Raw genomic sequence first — 16,242 nt, forward strand, 5'->3', positions numbered from 1 at the left:
GTCAGACCGGGCAGCATCACCTCATCCCCCATCACACTGAACACTGGTGCTCCACAGGGGTGTGTACTGAGCCCTCTCCTGTACTCACTCTACACCTACGACTGCACAGCCACTAACAACTCCAACATCATTGTGAAGTTTGCGGACGACACTACAGTGGTGGGTCTTATCACCAACGGTGATGAGACGGCTTACAGGGAGGAGGTCAGTGCCCTGACCCACTGGTGTCAAGACAACCATCTCACCCTCAACGTCGCAAAGACAAAGGAGTTGATAGTGGACTTCCGGAGGTGCAGAGAAGTACACACCCCCATCACCATCAACGGCGCTGCTGTGGAGAGAGTGAGCAGCTTCCGGTTCCTTGGTGTACATCTGGCTGAGGATCTTACGTGGTCAGTACACACAAACAAAACAGTGAAGAAGGCGCAGCAGCGCCTCCTCTTTCTCAGGAGACTGAAAAGATTCGGCATGAGCCCCCGCATCCTCAGGACCTTCTATCGCTGTGCCATTGAGAGCATCCTCACTGGATGCATCACCACCTGGTATGGCAACAGCACCGCCTACAACTGCAAAGCTCTCCAGCAAGTAGTGCGGTGCTCTGAACGGATAATTGGAGGTGAGCTTCCCTCCCTCCAAGACATCTACAGGAAGCGCTGCCTGAGGAAAGTGGGGAGGATCATCAAGGACTCCAGTCACCCCAGCCATAAACTGTTCAGACTGCTTCCATCAGGAAGGAGGTTCTGCAGCATCCGGTCCCGTACCAGCAGACTGAGAGACAGCTTCTTCCACCAGGCCATCAGACTGCTGAACACGTCATAGACACCTCAGCTTCACTATTGGAACTTCAACATTATGCACTACACACTGTACAGTAATGCCACTGTTTTGCACATGTCTCACTCTGTATATTTTTATATATTTTATTTTATTTTTTACTATTTAATTTGTAAAAATGTGTATACACACACACACACACACACACACACACACACACACACACACACACACACACGTAGAAAAACATTTAGTATACACATCCAGAAATGCATACACTATTATATATTGTACATATATTTATTAGTTTCAGGTTGGCCATTCTTGTATTTTGCTCGTTTGTGTTGTTGTGTTTGCACATCTCTGTTGCTTGTGGGGCTCGCACACAAGAATTTCACTTGCATGTGCTGTGCCAGTGTGCCTGCACATGTGATGTGACAATAAAAGTGATTTGATTTGATTTGATTTGATTTGATAATATATGCCTTGAATCCTTCCCATCTCACTGAGGCACAAGTTTGATCTGTATTTAACTCAAAGTAATTTTCGATTTTCTCCTCTACAAATTTAACAAATTCAGGATTCTGCAGCCATTTTGTTTGAAACCGCCAGTGAGGGGGTTATGGATAAACTTTCCTAGATGGATATTCAGTGAGATAGCTGCATGATCACTGATCACTATGCTATCATACTGACACTGTTTGATCCTTGATAAAAGTTCTCTTGAGACAAGAAAGTAATCTATACGTGAGCGGGATTTATGTATACTTGAATGACAGGAGAATTCTATTTTATCAGGATTTTGTTCTCTCCACACGTCTACCAAGTTGATATCTGATATAAATCGATTTATCAGTTGTCTAGTTTGTGCTTTATATGTATCTGAACCTGTTGAGCGATCCATACTCGGATTGAGAGTACAGTTAAAGTCTCCTCCAATTATATACAGTCCTTGCAAAGCAGATACAGTAAGAAACAGATCTTCAAAAAATTTGGGCTTATTTTCATTTGGGCCATAGAGACTCACCAAGTTTAAAGTAATAGAAAGGATGGTACCCTGAGTGATTACGTACCTACCAGCAGGGTCTTTTATTATGTTCGTCATTTGGAATGGTATGCTTCTATGAATCAAAATAATTACACCTCTTGCATAGTTATTGTATGATGCGTGGATCACCTGGCCAGGCCATCTGTTCCTCACAGACTTTAGTTCACAGTCTGTCAGATGTGTTTCTTGAAGAAAAACTATTTTTGATTTCAATTGCTTGATCCTGCTTATAACCTGTTTCCGTCTGATTAGTTTCCAGAGACCCCGGACATTCCCACTAGTGACTTTTATGTCAGAGATATTGCGGGTGTTTAGTTGGTCCATACTTTTCATTCTGTAATATTAAGATAACAACACGTGATGCTGATGTTGAGTAAACAAAAGTGACAAGTAAACTATGAATAAAATAAAATAGAGAAATAAATAGTGAAAAAAAAACCCTGGCATTGACCCATAACACTTAAAGTCCCTCCCCCCCCTTTCCCTTACTCAGAGTAGTAAACAAGGGGCTGTGCTATTCCACTACAAAGGGGAATAGCTGAACTATAAGAACCCAACCCAACTAAAGCAACAGTGGCGTCCGTCAACCATACATACACCATATTCAAACATAACATAAACATAACAAACCCATATGTGTTAACATATCAGACTAGCCACTAAATTAGAATAATTCCATGACTGTGTCCTTTTTGTAACTTACAGAATCCCACTTGAAAGGATAAAAGTTTAACCAAAGTAGGTAACATTGTTGTGTTCAAGAGGGAGAAAGAGAGAAAAAGGAAAAACAAACAAACAAAAAATTACGTTTGTAGTGCCGTTATTAAAACGTAATGGAAAATTTTCAAGCTCTAAAAAAGAAGAAAAAAAAACTTCCTGTGTCCAATAACATGGCAAGTTAATGAGTAGCAAAAAGCCAAATATTATAACTGAGCGAAAATACAGATTTTTACAGCTCGTCTATTAGTTATGAGCAGCTGATTCTGCAGTTCAGGGAGTGAAACGCTCACCGCTACAGTTAGTCCTGTCCAGTGTGTCTACGGTGGAAATCCTTGGCCTCCTTTGGAGATGAAAACAGCCGTATCTTCCCATCGTGGAGGATCCTCATCTTGCATGGATTATATTGAAAACCGCGGAACACTCCTTCGTCAGCAAACACTTTTCTGATTGCGTTGAACTCGGTTCGCTGCCGGATGGTCTCAGCTGAGAAATCTTGGGCAAAAAAAGAGTTTGTTTCCATCGTGCTCGATGTTACTGTGTTTTGTGGAGCGGAAAACAAACTCCCGATCTTGGAAGTTCAGGAATCGGATAAGGACAGCTCTGTGTTGGTTTGGCTTTGGAGGTGCTAGGGTGCGGTGGGCCCTCTCAATAACGAACGATCTGTCGGTCTCAAGCCAGCGCAGTAACACCTCCCTTATAAACTCCAGCAGTGGCGGCTGACCCTCGGTGCCCTCCCGGAGGCCAAATAGCTGCAGGTTCTTCCTTCGGCCCCGGTTCTCCAGGTCGTCGGTTTTTGCCTCCAGGTAGGATATCCGCTTCATGGCATTGCTGGGATAGGCCACGCTCTTACCCAGGAGCTCCTCTGCCGACATTATTCTATTTTCAGCTTCCTCCAGTCGTGTAGCATTTGCAGCAACATTTTGCTTTACCTCCGTCATTTTTGTCTCCAAAGCAGCAACTGACTTCGTCATTTCGCCCATACGGTTATCCATCTACGGTTATCTATAAACTCGCCGCGCAACGACCGAAGTTCAGCTAACACCGTGCTAAGGTCACCCATGCTACTAGCGCTAGCAGCTCCCTCGCTGCTTTCAGGCGTTGCGAAAATATCGGTTTTAACTGGTTTTTGGGAACCGCGTTTTCGGGTGAAAATATCACAGTCCTTGAGATTAGTCGTTTTTGACATTTTCCAATAGCAGTTAAGTTTGTAGTTTTGGGTTGTTCTGGGTTTTTAATGCAGGTTACATGGAGCAACCACTTTATGCAGCCATCTTGGTCCGCGGCTCCATAGCGCCATAAATGAAAGTTAAACACAGCGGAAAATAAATAAATCAAAGACTCAGCGGTCCTGTTTCTCTATTTTCACCTGTATGGAAGGCGGTACAGGTGTGCCGCAGCGGTCAGTGGAAGAATCCGCGAGTTTGTCTGTTGATTTCCCATTCTGTGGTAGCATACTCGGTGCTTGCTCGGAAGTTTAGGGGTTTTTTTCGCTGTAAGAAAGAAGTTTTCTTCCCACACAATGAACAGCGGATGCTAATGTTTTTGTCAATTTTACGGAATCAAACTCAAAGTAAGGCCAGTACTTCCACGCTTTAAACGCTGGACGCTCATACTCTCTCCCGCACTTGATATATTATCCATTGTTGATCTGCACACAGCTGTTGCCACGAACGTCGCATTCGCTTACGTCATTGTCATGAGACGTTCTCGCAAAAAACCACGGTTTTAGTAATGCAGTAATGCAGCGTGCTTACGGGAACGTAACAGCAATCTAATGACCTTTTTGCAATAGTAATCCCTTACTTTGCTCGTTACTTAAAGTAATCGGATTACAGTAACGCGTTACTTGTAACGCTGTCCATCTCTGGTGGACAGAGGTCACCAACTTTATGGAGTCAGTCACTACAACACTCTAAACTTCATGTGGTCTTCAGATTAGCTCATGAACAGTGTTTAGAGAGCTTCATGGAATGGGTTTCCATGGCTACGCAGTGTCACTAAGGCCTTACATAACCAGGCACAATGCAATGCATAAGATGCAGAAAAGCACACTGACACTGTTGCAGTATTCATGCTTTCTGGATGAGAGATGAATTGTGCCGGTGTGAAGTTATTTTTCACAAGATGGCCTTGGCCCCTTAGTTCCGGTGAAATGTTTCAACACACCAAGACATTTTGGACAGTTTCATGCTCCTAGCTTTGTGGGAACAGTTTAGGGACAGCCCCTTCCTGGTCTAACATGATGGAGTGCCAGTGCACAAATTGGATGGGGGAATTTGGTGTGCAAGAACTTGACTGGCCTGCCAGAGTCCTGACCAAAACCTGATTAAACACCTTTGGAGTGAATTAGACTGTGAACCAGGCCTTCTCATCCAACAACATTGTCTGACCTTACAAATATATTTCTGGAAGAATGGTTGAAAATTCCCATAGATACATTCCTAAAACTTGTGTAAAGCCAGAACAGCTGAAGCTGTTATAGCTGCAAAGAGTGAGCTGACATCAGGCGTTACGAAAAATGTATATTAAAAGTATCTTGGTTTGTGTGAAATATGTTTTCTTTTAAAGGTTAACTTAACTCTGCCATCACTAATGCTGAACACAAGAAGGGAGAACACAAAGGGAAAAGTGCTGTCCTCATTTCACAGGACGATGTCCTGTAGGTATGAATCACGATTATTCTGAAGAAACTATCGTGTTAAAAATTGTATATGTGAATGTGACTTTTTTTAGAATAAAGAATAAATTAAACTCTTTACATTTCATGAAATCATAATGAAAGTGTTTATTGAATTAATACATCATACGTGGACAATTTAACAGTTAGTTCATATTTTATGAACACTGCCAAAAAGTTCCAAAAGAATGTGTCTTATTCAGCACTTTCACCCTGAAAAAAATAATGAAAGGTAAAATTATTCAACACATATTATCAACATTGAAACAATTCATTCTACATTGTAAATATAGTATCTACACTCTCTTCTCTCTTCAATTCACAGAAAATTATTAACATAAAGCTCTTATATCAAACAACTCCATTAAACAACGGTACATTTTTTGTAAAACAAATTAAATGAATTACCTTTCCAGCATCACGGCTCTTGGCTCTCAGTTTGTTGACCTGAGATTCAGCAATGTCAGCACGTTCCTGAGCTTCCTCCATCTCATGTTGGACCTTTCTCAGTCTGGACATGTGGGTGTTGGCCTGTTCCTCCTGTTCAGTGCAACAATATGTTTTATTTAAAAACATATCTGATCATATATGAGAGATATCTCAGTTATTAAGCTGTGAATTCCATATGTAAAAATCACAAAACATTTCACTCACAGCCTCCTCAGCCTGTCTCTTGTAAGCCTTGACTTTGAGCTGCAGCTTGTCCACCAGATCCTGAAGTCTGACCAAATTCTTCTTGTCCTCCTCAGTCTGCATAAACAACAAACTGTTACTGATGGCTGAAGAAGAAAGAATTTAGGAACTTAAATGTAATAGATGTTTAGGTAAATGTGTAATCACCTGGTAGGTGAGCTCCTTCACTCTCCTCTCATATTTGCGGACTCCTTTAACAGCATCAGCTCCACGTCTCTGCTCAGCTTCAACTTCAGCTTCCAGTTCACGGACCTTTAATGCCATTAAAAATAATCAGCTTTTAATAAATATTAAGAGTACAGAGAAGAAAATGGGTGGAGATCATGTGATGGAATCAAAGTGTTTTTTCTTTTTAAATATTTGAATAATAGTTCGAGAACAACATACCCTGGACTCCAGTTTCTGGAGCTGCTTCTTGCCACCCTTCATGGCGAGGTTCTCTGCCTCATCCAGACGGTGCTGCAGGTCCTTGACTGTGACCTCCAGGTTCTTCTTCATCCTTTCCAGGTGAGCACTGGTGTCCTGCTCCTTCTTCAGCTCCTCAGCCATCATGGCAGCCTGAAAGTATGGGTGGTGTTGGCATTATTGATCAAGCATGAACAAAATTTTTGAAAAGAAAAGAAGGCTTGTAAAGTACTAACTTACATCAGTGATAGCCTTTTTGGCCTTCTCCTCAGCATTTCTTGCTTCCTGAACTGCATCATCCACCTCACCCTGAACCTGGACAAGGTCAGCCTCCAGCTTCTTCTTGGTGTTCAAAAGACTGGTGTTCTGAATGAAAGAGAACAGTTTTAATGCTGTGATTCTCACTCTCTGATGTCTCAAAGTTCTTGTAAAGTAATGAATACCAACCTGAGAGTGAAGCAGTCCAACACGCTCGCTAGCATCAACCAACTCCTGCTCAGCTACTTTGCGTCCTCTCTCTGTCTGCTCCAGAGCGGCTCTCAGCTCCTCAATCTCAGCCACCATCAGACCATTTCTGCGCTCCACCATGGCGACCTGCTCCTTCATGTCTTCCTGTCCTCTGACTGCATCATCCAGGTGCAGCTGAGCATCCTGATGACAAACAAACAAAAGATATTATCATTGTTTGCTTGGAGGTTAATTAAAAATTCACACAAACACAAATGAACTACCAACTCACCTTGAGCTGTCCTTGGACATTCCTCAGTTGTTTCTGGGCCTCAGCAGCCTGTCTGTTGGCATGGCTCAACTGAATCTCCATCTCATTCAGGTCTCCCTCCATCTTCTTCTTGACTCTCAGGGCATCATTCCTGCTCCTGACCTCAGCATCAAGGGTGCTCTGCATGGAGTCAATCACCCTCTGGCTGTTCCTCTTGATCTGCTCCATCTCCTCGTCCTTCTCTGACAGCTTCCTGTCAATCTCACCTTTTACCTGGTTTAGCTCAAGCTGAACACGAAGGATCTTGGCCTCCTCGTGTTCCAGAGTTCCCTTTAAATAAAGGTTTATTTCAACATAAACTGGAGAAGGGATAGTTTTAGAAATGTAATTACAAACAAAGTACATTTTTATAAAATACATTACCTCAGCTTCCTCCAGAGCTGTCTGAATTTCAGACTTCTCAGTCTCAACAGTCTTCTTGGCCTTTTCCAGCTCATGGATGCTCTTTCCAGTCTCACCAATCTGCTCAGTCAGATCTGAGATCTCCTCTACAGAGCAAACACAGCCAAGAGTTTTAGTACTTGGAGCTGATATATGCAAATGTTTTGGCCACAACAAAAGCTGTATATGAATATAAACATTAGAATCATATCCATATGATCTATAGCAAGATAAGCATACGCTGCAGGTTCTTGTTCTCTCTCTTCATGGTCTCAAGATGATCCAGAGCCTCTTCATATGAGTTCTTCATCTTGAACAACTCAGTGCTGAGAGAACGAGCCTCCTTTTGGGCTCCTTCCAGCTCTGCCTGGCTCTCCTCATACTTCTGCTTCCATTCTGCCAGGACCTAGATTAATTAAAAATTAATTAATTAAAAAATTAGTTGTTGTAATGGGTGTAATTTCTCCTTTGATGACAGAGGTTATGTTTAAAACTTTACCTTATCAAAGTTCCTCTGCTTCTTGTCAAGGTTGGCAGCCAGAGCATTAGCTCTCTCCACATCAATCATGAGGTCCTCCACCTCACCCTGCAGCCTCTGCTTGGTCTTCTCCAGTGAGGCACACTTGGAGTTCACAGCCTCAATGGATTCCTCAGCCTCCTGCAGGCGCTGGGCAAGCTTTTTCCTGTTGTTAAAAGAATTCTGTTTTTATTAAGGCTGAATTGGTTGGTTTTAAGTCTGAAAACCAATTTAAACAATGAAAGTATGGTGACTTACTTGGACTCCTCCAGCTCCTCAGTTCGCTGGATGGCATCAGTCTCATATTTGGATCGCCACTGAGCCACCTCACTGTTGGCCTTGGACATTCCTCGCTGCAGCTCAGCCTTGGCCTCCTGCTCCTCCTCAAACTGCTCTCTGAGCAGATCACAGTCATGACGTGCTGACTGAACAGCATGAGCCAGGGCATTCTTGGCCTGTTGAAGTGACAGTTGATTTCAGATTTCGATATTTTATTGTTGAAATCAATTTTAAAGTCTAATGCTGAGAGGATAACAAATTTAAGAGGTAAAACCTTAGAAAGAAATTAGAGGATTATCTGTCTCAGAGTTACTGAGTGTCTCTGTAACTGATTAAAACTTGTCTCTGTTTTTATTAGTAAGTGCTGAAATTTAACAGAAGAGAGAAAATATTTCAGACCTTCACTTCCTCCTCAACGTGTCTCTTCAGTTCCTCAATCTGCTGAGTGAAGGCCTGCTTGCCCCTTGTGAGCTGAGAAACAAGAGCTTCTTTCTCCTCAAGCTGGCGACTGAACTCACCTGTAGTTAACACACATGTATTAAGCCCAGTTTGTTTCATTTCACCCACTGATTGGTTGTAGTTTTAGGTACCTGTAAATGACAAATTTCCAGACACAGACTGTTTCTTTGTTATACATCACTTACCATTCTCTGTTTGAAGTCTCGCCTTCTGGGCATTAATGTCATTCAGCTGACGAACATTCTCATCATTTTTGGCTTTGAGTTCACTTAGTTGATCCTCAAGAGTCCTGCACATTTTCTCCAAGTTGCCCTGTCACCAAGTAATGCCATATCCATGTTAACAGTTAATGAGCTGCTTTGGCGGTCCTGAAATGTAAAAAAGAAAAAATCTGTTCTCTATAAATACTGTCCGCACCTTTGCTTTAGCAACAGCCTCCATGTTGCTGGAGAGGTCATCAATCTCCATCTTGTACTCGCTCTTCTCTTTCTCCAGCTTCTGTTTGACACGCTGGAGGTTGTCGATCTGCTCTCCGAGCTCTGCTACAGTGTCAGCCTGCTTCTTACGGAGAGCTGCTGCAGTAGCTTCATGCTGCAGAGTTGATTCCTCAAGATCACGACGCAGTTTCTGGAACTCAGCCTCTCGCTTCTTGTTCATCTCAATCTGAGCAGCTGTTGCTCCACCAGCTTCCTCGAGCCTCTCGCTGATCTCTTCAAGCTCCCTGGAGAGGTCGGCTCTCTGCTTCTCTACCTTAGCCCGAGCTGCCCTCTCAGCCTCAATCTCCTCTTCCAGCTCCTCAATACGAGCCTAGTTTGAAATTATTTGGATTTATCGATTAGAACCTAAACTAAACTAGGTTTTTGAATTATAATGAGCAATATTCTTTATGAAGACTGGTCGTTAGTGTTACCTGAAGTTCTTTAATCTTCTTCTGAAGTTGAGCACCAAGGGATTGTTCATCTTCAATTTTGCTGAGAAGTTGGCTGATTTCAAAGTCCTTCCTTGGTGTGGAAGAAGTATGGTTTTACGATCATAGTCCATATGATTATTGCAATGCAGTGTGTGTAAAGAAAATTATTTACAAAAAAAGCCCTACTTCTTGATTTTCTCATCAGACTGCTGCTTGTCATTCTCCAGATCCATTATGGATTCCTGGGCCAGTTTCAGATCTCCCTCCAGCTTCCTCTTGGCTCTCTCAAGGTCCATGCGGAGCTTCTTCTCTTGCTCCAGTGAACCCTCAAGCTATAAAGTCATGTCAGTTGATTCAAGTGGTTGGTATGACAATGATTTAGTACTAAAATTCTTTCCATAGAAAACAAAAAACAACAACGTAATTTTTATAGTTTTCTTACATCATCAACTTGCTGTTCCAGCTTTGTTTTGGACTTGGTCAGAGTGTTGACTTTGTCCTCCTCTGCCTGGAGATCATCCAGTGTTTGTTGATGGGCCTCTTGTAAGGCTTTCTTCTCCTTAGTCAACTTGGCAATTGACTCATCTTGAGATGCCATCTCCTCTGTCAGGTTTTTCACCTGAAACAATGTGAATACATTAAGTTTAATTTTGTTCGAGATTTTGCTGATTATTTGATCGTTTAACATATATATTCAAAGAACAACATTACATGTTTTAATTGAACTAAGAATATAATCAAAATGAACTGAACCTTGTTTTCTGTGGCATGTTTCTCCTTCTCCACTTTGGCCAAGGTGAGCTCCAAGTCATCAATGTCCTTCTTCAGCTCAGAGCATTCATCCTCCAGCTTCCTCTTCTTAGCAGTCAGCTCAGCATTGATTTCCTCTTCATCCTCCAGTCTCTCACTTGTCTCTTTGAGTTTGGCCTCGAGCTGGATCTTGCTCTTAATGAGCCCCTCACACCTTTCTTCAGCATCGGAGAGATTGTCAACTTCCTATAATACATGTTGAACACACAAGTTAGATTATTTGTGAGTCACATTGTCCTAGTGTTTTCTTGATCGTACTTTTAGCTACACTTTTGTTTTAGCACATAAATAATCAGAGGATAAAATAAGCATGTGGCCTTTTCATATCTAAATTTAATATACATGAACTATAAGTGTAATATAAAATTTTCTCTACTACTTACTGCAGCCACTTGAAGTTGCAGGTCATTCTTCTCCTGCAGCAGGCTGACCATCTTCTCTTCCAGTTCCTTCTTCTTAGCCAGAGCAGCAGCCAGGTCTGTCTTCATCTTCTCATAGTTCTCCTTCATGTTCTGCAACTCCTTCTCAGTCTCAGCACTCTTCAGAAGAGGCTTGATTTTGAAGTATACTTTCAGCCATGGCCAGTTCTTGACATTCATGAAAGAACGGATGTTGTACTGGATGGTGTAGATAGATTCTCTAAAAACCAAACATGAGAGTGTTACTTTTAGTGTCGTAGGATCTTAATATGAGGAAGGAAATAAAAAAGAGAATACAATAGAGTTTAGTATGACAATGTTACCTCCTCTCCATCATCTTCACAAACTCTTTCCTCATGACATATCCTCTGCAGAGAGCCTGAGTCATGGTCACCAGCTCAGCCAGTTTCTCATCTCTCATCTCCTCAAGAGTGCCCAGCAGACCAGCTTTGAAGAACACCTATTTAATCATTGAAAACATAAGTACAAGTGCAAATGGACAGTGTTTTTTATACCCATTAATATAACAAAGTGTACCTTTGTGTGCCCAAACATGTACTGTGTGTGATCCACATCAATGGAGCCAAGCAGCTTCTCTGAAGCTTTCTTGTTGTCAATGAACTGTCCCTCAGGGATGACACTGGCATTCAACACTTTGTATCTTCAAGAGAGAATCAGGTTGTTACTTAGATTTTTCTTTCACCATATTCAAGTTTCCCCTTTACAAAAACAATGAAACAAATTTTCCTTTCCAATATTGTAATGTGCTGTCACCTCTGCTTGAAGTCACCATAGAGGATTCTGCTGGGGAAACCCTTTCTGCAGATTCTGATGCCCTCCAGTACACCGTTACACCTCAGCTGGTGGATGACCAGGAAGTTCTCCATAAGACCTGAGAGTCAGAAATGCATAATGTTTCAAATCTTTTCTATATTCTTACTGTCATTTTTACAGTTAATATTACTGTGGGGTACCTGGGGTCTTTGTCTCATTGGGAATCAGGCAACGGACAAAGTGAGGATGAGTGCTTCTTAAGTTGGTCATCAGCTTGGCCAGATTCTCCTGTAGATCAGCATCATTAAATAATAGGTTAATACTATTTAAAAATTTGCATTTAATTTATATATATATATATATATATATATATATATAAATCTATACATACTCTGAAAAGAGCAGACACAGTCTGGAAGGAACCACCCTTCTTCTTGCCACCCTTCTTGCCACCACCACCAGCAGCCTCTGTTTTTGTAAGCAGTAAATTTCATTATTGGAATTGAAAAAATATTTTTCACTGTATAATTTTAGCCTGCAGTATGCACATTGTAGCTATCTGTACTGGACATGGGAGTTTGTGAGCACTTTTTTTTCTTACCTTCAGCTCCAGCATGGGCTGCGTACAGGAAGCCCAGCAGTTTGTTTGATGACTTCTGGTAGAGCTGAACAACTGAGTCATTCAGTGGGTCCTTGTTCTTGTCCAGCCAGCCAGTGATATTGTAGTCCACTGTACCAGCATAGTGAACCAGGGAGAAGTGTGCCTCAGCCTTGCCCTTTCCAGGCTTTGGTTTCTCAAATGCTTTGGTCTTGCCAAGATGCTGATCGTGCAGCTTGTTCTTGAACGTTGTGTCAGAGGCCTTAGGGAACATGCACTCCTCTTCAAGGATGGAGAAGATGCCCATTGGCTGAGAAAATATCATAAATTATATTAAAATTTCAAGGGAGGTAACATATGCAACCACATGTACATTTCTTCCATAGTAGCTGTTTACCTTCTCAATAAGCTCAATGCAGGCAGCCAAGTCCATACCAAAGTCAATGAACTCCCATATAATGCCTTCTTTCTTGTACTCCTCTTGCTCCAGGACAAACATGTGATGGTTGAAAAACTGTTGCAGTTTCTCATTGGTGAAGTTGATGCAGAGTTGCTCCAAGCTGTTGAACTGTAATAGTACAAACATGTCTAACTTCATGGCAATAAAGTCTTTAAAGTTTAAGAAATGTGGTGAAATGTTTCAAGTGCTCACATCAAAGATCTCAAACCCAGCGATATCCAGCACTCCAATGAAGAACTGTCTGGGCTGCTTTGTGTCCAGCATCTCATTGATACGGATAACCATCCACAAGAACATTTTCTCATAGATAGATTTGCACAGAGCCGAGACAGCATTGTTGACCTGGCAAACAAGAATTTATAATTATACAAAACCATATGAATACAGCTATAATGTTTATAATTATAATATGATTATACAAGTCTCCCTTTTATGAATTACCTGTGGGACGGTCTGACCTTTGGTCACCATCTCATTGCCAACCTTGACTCTTGGGTAGCACAAAGCTTTCAGCATATCAGCCGAGTTCAGGCCCAGTAGGTACGCAATCTTGTCAGCCACTGTTGGATTAAAACAAATCATTATAATACCTAATAAATACAAATACTTCAAACATTTCTCCATTATAGAAATTTTTCACAATACCCTCGGTGCCATCAGGTTCAGCCTGCTCTTCACGCTGCTTCTGCTTGAATTTCATGTTGCCATGATGCATCACAGCACCAGTCAGCTTGTAGATGCTTAACTTCTCATCACCAGTAAAGCCCAAGATGTCAATAGCAGTCTGTAAGAAAAAAATGAAATCAGCTATCAATAAATAAAACAAAAGAAGATATTTATGGTTAAGTATAAGATTCTGTGTCAAATGTGATTTTACATCTGTTGCAATGAACTCCTCCACATCATCGATGCTCTTGACAGTGATTTCACCCTGACTGATCATTGGATAGTCATAAGGGTTAGTTGTGATCAGAAGAGCCTCTGAAAGGAGAAATGAAGTTAACTTGTTTTTTTTGCTTAGAATGTGATTTTAATGGTTTTAAAATTTACTTAGGTGTCCTGTCAGCATACCCAGAAGCTCAGGCTTGTGGCCTGTCATCAGCTGATAGAAGATATGGTAGCTCCTCTCAGCAGACAACTGGAAGGTGACACGGGACTTCTCCAGCAGATCTAAGGACAACAGATTAATTTTGACACTGTAGACATGAGACATCACAGTCAAAACTGCAAAATGGATCATACATGCATTTATTTCCTTGGCTGTCATTGGGCGTGTTTGAAACTTTTTTCAGTTCTGTTGCTTTACTTATAACGTGCTTCACAGTATACCTTATTATACTTTAAATGTTCCGTGAAGTTGCAATATGTTCCTACTTATACTTACACACGATAACTGCTGGGTTACAGTATATAACTTATATATATAGCGTAACCACACTGTTCATGCATCCGTGTGTTCCACCACAACAGACAATATTACTTCTTCTGAAATTAAGTGACTCATCTCTTTATGTGCTGTAAAATAACTAAACAGATCTGTTACATAATATTTAGGTTTTTTTTTGGTTGGTTTGGGGGGGGGGGGGGGCATTCTGGACCTATCAGTTTGATTCTCATTCCCCAGAGCTCGAATACATTTAAGTGACTAATTAAATATAATTTCTATCACAGATAATGGTAATTTACACTGTGGTTCAAACTTACATGTTTCAATATCAGCTGAAGACAGCTTGCCAGATGTGCCAAAGTGAATCCTGATGAATTTACCCTACAGGGGTAGATCTTTATTAATATTGCCTTTCATGAGAGCAAGTAGTAAAAAGCTCATTTACATTAACTCATTTTAATCACTTACAAATCGAGAGGAGTTGTCATTCCTCACAGTCTTGGCATTACCGTAGGCCTCCAACAGAGGGTTGGCAGCAACAATCTGATCCTCAAGAGAGCCCTGCAAGAATATATTGTTTTTATGTGAGCTGATCTTCCAAAATTGATTTTCTTTTTCTGTCACAAAGACTTTGACGCAGAATAAAGAATCTACCTGTATTTTGCCAGCTGCTGGCTCAGCCTTCTTAGCTCCAAGAGCTGCAATTGTTGCAAAGTACTGGATGACACGTTTGGTGTTGACAGTCTTTCCTGCACCGGATTCTCCACTGGGGTTTAGGGGACACATTGTTAAAATGCCTTTATATCGTTTTTATATATTTTGCATACAGTTTTTATTATACTCACGTAATCAGGACAGACTGGTTCTCACGATCTAAAAGAAAAACATATAAGCATGTCTTGAATAATCTTAGTATTCATTTATTTCCTATCACTTATAAGTAGCTATGTGGTAAGAAGCAATTTTTTTCACGCAATGATTAATGGTCATCTCTTTAAGTAGAAGTCCTAAATGCATTTAAAGGCTTTAATAGGGAATTGAGCTTACCAGTGAGCATAAACTGATAGGCATTGTCAGAGATGGAGAAGATGTGGGGTGGAGCCTCAATCCTCTTCTTTCCTCTGTATGCTCCTACACATGTAGCATCATATACAGGAAGCCACTTGTAGGGATTGACGACAACGCAGAACAACCCAGAGTAGGTCTGTATCATAGACAATAAATATCATTTAAACATTTACAGATCAGCATGATACTTTCCTCTCACACACAGCAATGTGAAAACTTACGTAGATCATCCATGATGCATAACGCTCTTTGAGGTTAAACAACACAGATGGCTCATTAAGGTGGGTCATCATGGCCATGTCCTCCATCTTATCAAACTTTGGAGGGTTCCTAGGGTGGATTTCATCCTCCTTTACAGTGACCGTCTGAATAGAAAATTAAGATCACTTAGAAAAAATCAGCTTTCAAAGTTTGGCACTATATATTTGACAAATAGATAAAGTACATTGATAATTCATCTACCTTTCCGTCGTCTGTCTCAACAGTGGCTTTACCACCCTCCTTCTTGGTAAGTTTCCCCTTGACATACATCTCATCAGGAACAGTCACAAAGAAGGCCGTCTTGGCATCAAATGGAGCAGTCTGGGCCTCAATCCTCTCCTTTTCTGGCTTGCGTAGGTAAATGGCCGCCGCGCCATACTGCGCCATCTCCGCGTCTGTGCTCATGGTGGCACTTTACTAAAGACTGAAAATATGATGGATTGACACATAAATCATTTACTGTACTTATTATACAAACCATAATTAACATCCATTCTTTTTGATTCGTGGATTTTACCTCAGCTGATGCAAACAGAAATTCCTTGGTATCCTGTGTATGTCAAGGTGCTATAAAATAAGTAAACGTATATCAATGGACATTTTACTCTTTAATTTAAGAATCCATTCAAAAAGTAAAATTTTCAGTGTCAAAAAAAAATTTAATAACTGAACACTTAAAAATGTAAAATATAAACTTAATGAGAGCATATAATACACAGTAGATAAAACATGGTAGCTGAATCCTTTACTGTACTCACCCGTCTTAGATGCCTGTCAGTTAGAGCAAATGTCCAGAGCTGCTGCTTTTATAGACAACGGCTCTG

The 16,242-nt window shown here is 41.1% G+C and overlaps 2 protein-coding genes across 2 annotated transcripts; both read right to left on the bottom strand.

Annotated features, from left to right (window-relative positions):
- Positions 1–5,302: 5,302 nt before the first annotated feature.
- LOC146633884 (uncharacterized) lies at positions 5,303–6,470 on the bottom strand. Its single transcript, XM_085351701.1, has 5 exons — positions 6,300–6,470; positions 6,060–6,164; positions 5,874–5,969; positions 5,628–5,759; positions 5,303–5,432 (listed from the first exon to the last, which is right to left on the bottom strand). The coding sequence occupies exons 1-5, from the start codon at positions 6,462–6,464 to the stop codon at positions 5,415–5,417; spliced, it is 516 nt and encodes a 171-aa protein (XP_085207827.1). The 5' UTR covers positions 6,465–6,470; the 3' UTR covers positions 5,303–5,414.
- A 78-nt stretch (positions 6,471–6,548) lies between these two features.
- LOC146633885 (myosin heavy chain, fast skeletal muscle-like) lies at positions 6,549–16,213 on the bottom strand. The gene is made up of 35 exons (XM_085351691.1): positions 16,177–16,213; positions 15,936–15,985; positions 15,620–15,842; positions 15,379–15,522; positions 15,137–15,293; positions 14,935–14,962; positions 14,558–14,855; positions 14,407–14,470; positions 13,774–13,872; positions 13,580–13,683; positions 13,348–13,486; positions 13,144–13,262; positions 12,895–13,044; positions 12,640–12,810; positions 12,246–12,552; positions 12,036–12,112; positions 11,845–11,932; positions 11,645–11,762; positions 11,408–11,531; positions 11,194–11,330; positions 10,835–11,090; positions 10,395–10,637; positions 10,084–10,260; positions 9,828–9,973; positions 9,642–9,732; positions 9,149–9,538; positions 8,917–9,043; positions 8,672–8,790; positions 8,252–8,448; positions 7,976–8,159; positions 7,717–7,882; positions 7,459–7,583; positions 7,057–7,365; positions 6,765–6,968; positions 6,549–6,683 (listed from the first exon to the last, which is right to left on the bottom strand). Exons 3-35 carry the CDS (start codon positions 15,821–15,823, stop codon positions 6,549–6,551), a joined length of 5,397 nt encoding a protein of 1,798 aa, XP_085207817.1. The 5' UTR covers positions 15,824–15,842; positions 15,936–15,985; positions 16,177–16,213.
- Between the last annotated feature and the right edge of the window lie 29 nt (positions 16,214–16,242).

Source organism: Diplotaxodon limnothrissa, linkage group LG4 (assembly GCF_057381915.1).
Source record: "Diplotaxodon limnothrissa isolate DT_005_m linkage group LG4, D_limnothrissa_male_GT1.1, whole genome shotgun sequence".
Lineage (NCBI taxonomy): Eukaryota > Metazoa > Chordata > Actinopteri > Cichliformes > Cichlidae > Diplotaxodon > Diplotaxodon limnothrissa.

Coding starts and splice junctions, on each gene's coding strand:
- LOC146633884 (XM_085351701.1), bottom strand. CDS start 6,464: ATGATGGCTGAGGAGCTGAAGAAGGAGCAGGACACCAGTGCTCACCTG. Junction 6,165..6,299: donor TCCAGAAACTGGAGTCCAGG/GTATGTTGTTCT, acceptor ATGGCATTAAAG/GTCCGTGAACTGGAAGCTGA. Junction 5,970..6,059: donor TGAAGGAGCTCACCTACCAG/GTGATTACACAT, acceptor TTGTTTATGCAG/ACTGAGGAGGACAAGAAGAA.
- LOC146633885 (XM_085351691.1), bottom strand. CDS start 15,823: ATGAGCACAGACGCGGAGATGGCGCAGTATGGCGCGGCGGCCATTTAC. Junction 12,553..12,639: donor GCATTGAGCTTATTGAGAAG/GTAAACAGCTAC, acceptor ATATTTTCTCAG/CCAATGGGCATCTTCTCCAT. Junction 9,974..10,083: donor TGGAACAGCAAGTTGATGAT/GTAAGAAAACTA, acceptor ATGACTTTATAG/CTTGAGGGTTCACTGGAGCA.